Source organism: Triticum urartu, chromosome 3 (assembly GCF_003073215.2).
Source record: "Triticum urartu cultivar G1812 chromosome 3, Tu2.1, whole genome shotgun sequence".
Lineage (NCBI taxonomy): Eukaryota > Viridiplantae > Streptophyta > Magnoliopsida > Poales > Poaceae > Triticum > Triticum urartu.
Window position 1 is genome coordinate 545,342,020 of NC_053024.1, and position 3,679 is coordinate 545,345,698.

The following is a 3,679-nucleotide window of genomic DNA, read 5'->3' on the forward strand; positions in this document are numbered from 1 at the left end:
TGCGGGCGCCCGAGCCACCTTCCTAGGACGGCGACCAGGGGGCCTAGGGTTGGGCAGCAACGGCGGTGGCACTTCCTTCGTCGCCCTGGCCAGGAAATCTGCAACGCGGGCGTCGGGCAGGCCTGCGCCAACCCGCTGTCCAGCTGGCGTAGCCTCTATGGTGGCCTGGCCCGAGAGTTGGGCCCCGCTCAAGGGCGTAACGTGGCCCATCATGTCTACCTCGGCTCCCCCAGGCCGAGCCTGGGCTGGCGCAGCCCATCCGCAAGAGTAGTGGCGGGCCCCAACGCTGCGTCGGGCATGCCCCCCCCCCCCCCCCCCCATGCCGAGAGAGGCACTCCCTCGGGGCCATCCCATTGACCCGACGCAAATGAGCATCTGACGCCCCCCGATCCACATATCATAACATAACACACCTCGAAGCAAAATGAGCCTAGAAAGTAATACATGAATGTTTCTATGTTATCACATCTATGACACTATTCACTATAGAGTATGCATATTACTAGTCTAAATTACTTCATGTTATGTCGCTAGGTCATCGCTAATCACGCGATATCCCAGCTTTTTACGCTTGTTTCGCCTAACTGAAGAAATACGCTAGGAGAGTACGTATACTACTAGTGCACTGCAAAGCGCAGGTTCGGCCGTCAAGCGAAGCCTGCCGGAGTGAATCCAACCGGTTATCAGCTGTATACACTAGGTATACACTAGTACCTGCCTGCATGGAATGGTAAATGCGTGGTTGGTGACGCTGTGGACATTTTCCACTCAAAGAACAAGTCGGCGAGGAGCGAAGACACTGTTCCCATGCAACATTCAACGATCAACCTAACTAACTTGTCCCTACGCACAGGCTCAGCACACAGGCACCACGAGATCTCAAAGGCCGATCAGACCACCGACGCGCAATCAGCGAGACACCGCGAAAATCCATCGAACGTCGCCGGTCGGACGCTTCAGCTGTCCGGTCCAAGTTTGCGTCTATCGCAAGTCGCGACGTGCGCCGCCCACGAAACGCGGCCTGCCCACATACGTCGTTGCCAAGCTATATTGCCTTTGTACGTGGTCGTCCGGGACGGCTTATAAATATGTCATCCGTAACCCAGCTTGAGCAAACAACACACGACACGAAACGACCATCACCTCTCTAGTGGCTACTGGCTAGTGCGAAAGAAAGATGGCGACTAAGCTCGCAGCGCTCGTCGTCTTGGCCGCGTTCCTCGCCGGGCCGGCGGCGTGCGACGGCGCCAGCATTTGCTTCAACGGCTGGCTGAGGCTGCCCACCTACAACGCGGCGCTCTGTCGCCCCAGGCCGGACGTTCAGACGCGGCAGAGGAGACCTGCTCCCTCGGGGTCAGGACTCAGCTCCGGCTATTACAACACCAGGTGCCCTAGCGCGGAGAAGATCGTCACGGATGCCGTGAAGAAGGCCGTGGATGCGAACCCTGGCATTGGTGCCGGGCTCATCCGTCTCTTCTTCCATGACTGCTTCGTTCGGGTACACACACTGACACACCTCGTCAATTCTACTAGCTTATATACTAGCATGTTCATTATGAGGTCCTTCATGTTCATTATATTTAGGGCTGCGATGGTTCCGTCCTCCTCAACACGACCAACTCGAAGAACAGCGACACGGAGAGGGAAGGCCCTCCCAACCAGAACAGCCTCCGAGGGTTCGAGGTGATTGACGAGGCCAAGGCGGCGATCGAGGCTGCCTGCCCCGACACAGTCTCATGTGCCGACATCGTCGCCTACGCTGCCCGCGACGCGTCCTACTTCCTCAGCGACCGCAAGATCAACATCCAGATGCCGGGCGGCCGCTACGACGGCCGCGAGTCATTCTCCAACGAGACAGACCAGCTGCCTGGGCCCTTCTCTAACCTCACGGCGCTTCAGGGGAGTTTCGCGGCCAAGGGACTCACCTCCGACGAGATGGTCACGCTCTCCGGCGCGCACACCATCGGCCGCGCCCGCTGCTTGTTCTTCTCCACCCGTTTCTCTGAGATGGAACCGGCATTTGCCGCCAAGCTTAGGGCCCAGTGCAACGGCAACGACGGCACCAACGTGAACCAAGATGATGTGACCCCCAACGTCCTGGATAAGCAGTACTACCAGAACGTGGTCGACAGGAAAGTGTTGTTCACCTCAGATGCCGTGCTCAACTCGACGGAAACGATAACGCAGGTGACAGAAAACGCGAACATGACCGGGGCGTGGGAGAGGAAGTTCGAGAAAGCCATGGAGACTATGGGGAAAATCGGGGTCAAGACCATAGGCAACCAGCAAGGCGCAGAGATCAGGAAGGTATGCTGGAGAGTCAACAACTAATACGGGCCAGTAGTAATGCCTGGTAGTTGGCCGGCTCCATGTCTGGATCCCCCCATGGAGGAGATCTAACTTTGCCTAGCTGGTGCCGTTGTTGGTTTTCTCATACTAAAACTCTGTATGTGTGTGTGTTTTGGTGTATCATACTAAAACTCTGTATGTGTGTGTGTTTTGATATATTAATAAAGATATAATAATATATAAGTAACCGTGTATGTTCACGTACGGCTATTTTCATGGTTGTTTTTGTCGATTAAAAACTGACACCGAGTAGCGGGGTCCTGAGCTAAGCCTTGACAAGGAATCCGAACAATGCCGTCGTTGGTTTTCTCATACTAAAACTCTGTATATGTGTGTGGTTTTGTGGTGTGTTAATAAAGATATAATAATATTCTAGTAACTGTCAATGTTCATGTACCACTATTTTCATGGTTGTTTCTGTCGATAGCTAAGCCTCGACAGGGAATCCGAAAAGTGCATTCATTTTTTTATTTGGTCTTGACAAAATGACTGAACCAGTAAATGTTGTAATCATTTTTCTCCAATGCCACAAAACTTGATTCATTATTCGTCACAGGAAAAATCCTCTCCAGATATACCTACGTACTGTTTTAGGGATAAATATGGTCGCTTTATTGCATGATATATAAGCTACAATAGCAGTATCATTTGGCTACGCGAGTCAAGTGTGATGACCATGCTTGAGGGACAGCGAACTCTTTACAAGATTGTGATCTACTGAATTGGAAGCCCTTCCCTCGTGAGCGAAATGAACCTCTGTGAAACATCAACGACGAAACGCGATTTCTTGAAGGATCGACTTGTGCACACCCTTATTGTTAAGTAATTAGGCATAATTTTCATGATTAATTCCAGAATATTAAACATGATGATTGCAGCTACTGGCATGTGAAACTCAAGCATACTAGAAACACTAAACAACATGAACAGCAGCAACACAACATCACAAAACATGAAACTGGCAAACATGTTTAACCAACGAGATGGGACACTGCGGTTATACCGATCGTTTGCAGATGAGGTAGCCGTTGGTGCAGCGATGTTGTTGATGACAACGTTGGTGAAGACTGGTCGCAGAAGACAACGTTATAGACGGCGATGAGTCGATGAGTAAGATCGCTCGACCTGGACGGTAGGCAAGCCGTGATGAAGACAGCGAGCACTCGCGCGCGTGGTGCTTCCCAAAAATCTCATTCGCCCTCTCCCGCATAGGATCACAAAGGCGAGTGGTTCCGAAGACCTGCTCTCCCGTTCGCCGGTGCACGCCGGCGCTCGGGATGGGATGGACTACGGTGGCGGTGCAAGGAACGAGGTATGGCAAAACCTAGAT

The 3,679-nt window shown here is 52.5% G+C and overlaps 1 protein-coding gene across 1 annotated transcript; it reads left to right on the forward strand.

Annotated features, from left to right (window-relative positions):
• Positions 1–1,107: 1,107 nt before the first annotated feature.
• On the forward strand, positions 1,108–2,532 carry LOC125544908 (peroxidase 2-like). Its single transcript, XM_048708697.1, has 2 exons — positions 1,108–1,498; positions 1,585–2,532. Exons 1-2 carry the CDS (start codon positions 1,178–1,180, stop codon positions 2,329–2,331), a joined length of 1,068 nt encoding a protein of 355 aa, XP_048564654.1. The 5' UTR covers positions 1,108–1,177; the 3' UTR covers positions 2,332–2,532.
• Positions 2,533–3,679: the final 1,147 nt, after the last annotated feature.

Bases quoted from the DNA above. Each gene is read 5' to 3' on its own strand.
- LOC125544908 (XM_048708697.1), top strand. From the start codon at position 1,178: ATGGCGACTAAGCTCGCAGCGCTCGTCGTCTTGGCCGCGTTCCTCGCC. The intron at 1,499-1,584 runs GTACACACACTG...CATTATATTTAG, and splicing joins TCCATGACTGCTTCGTTCGG to GGCTGCGATGGTTCCGTCCT.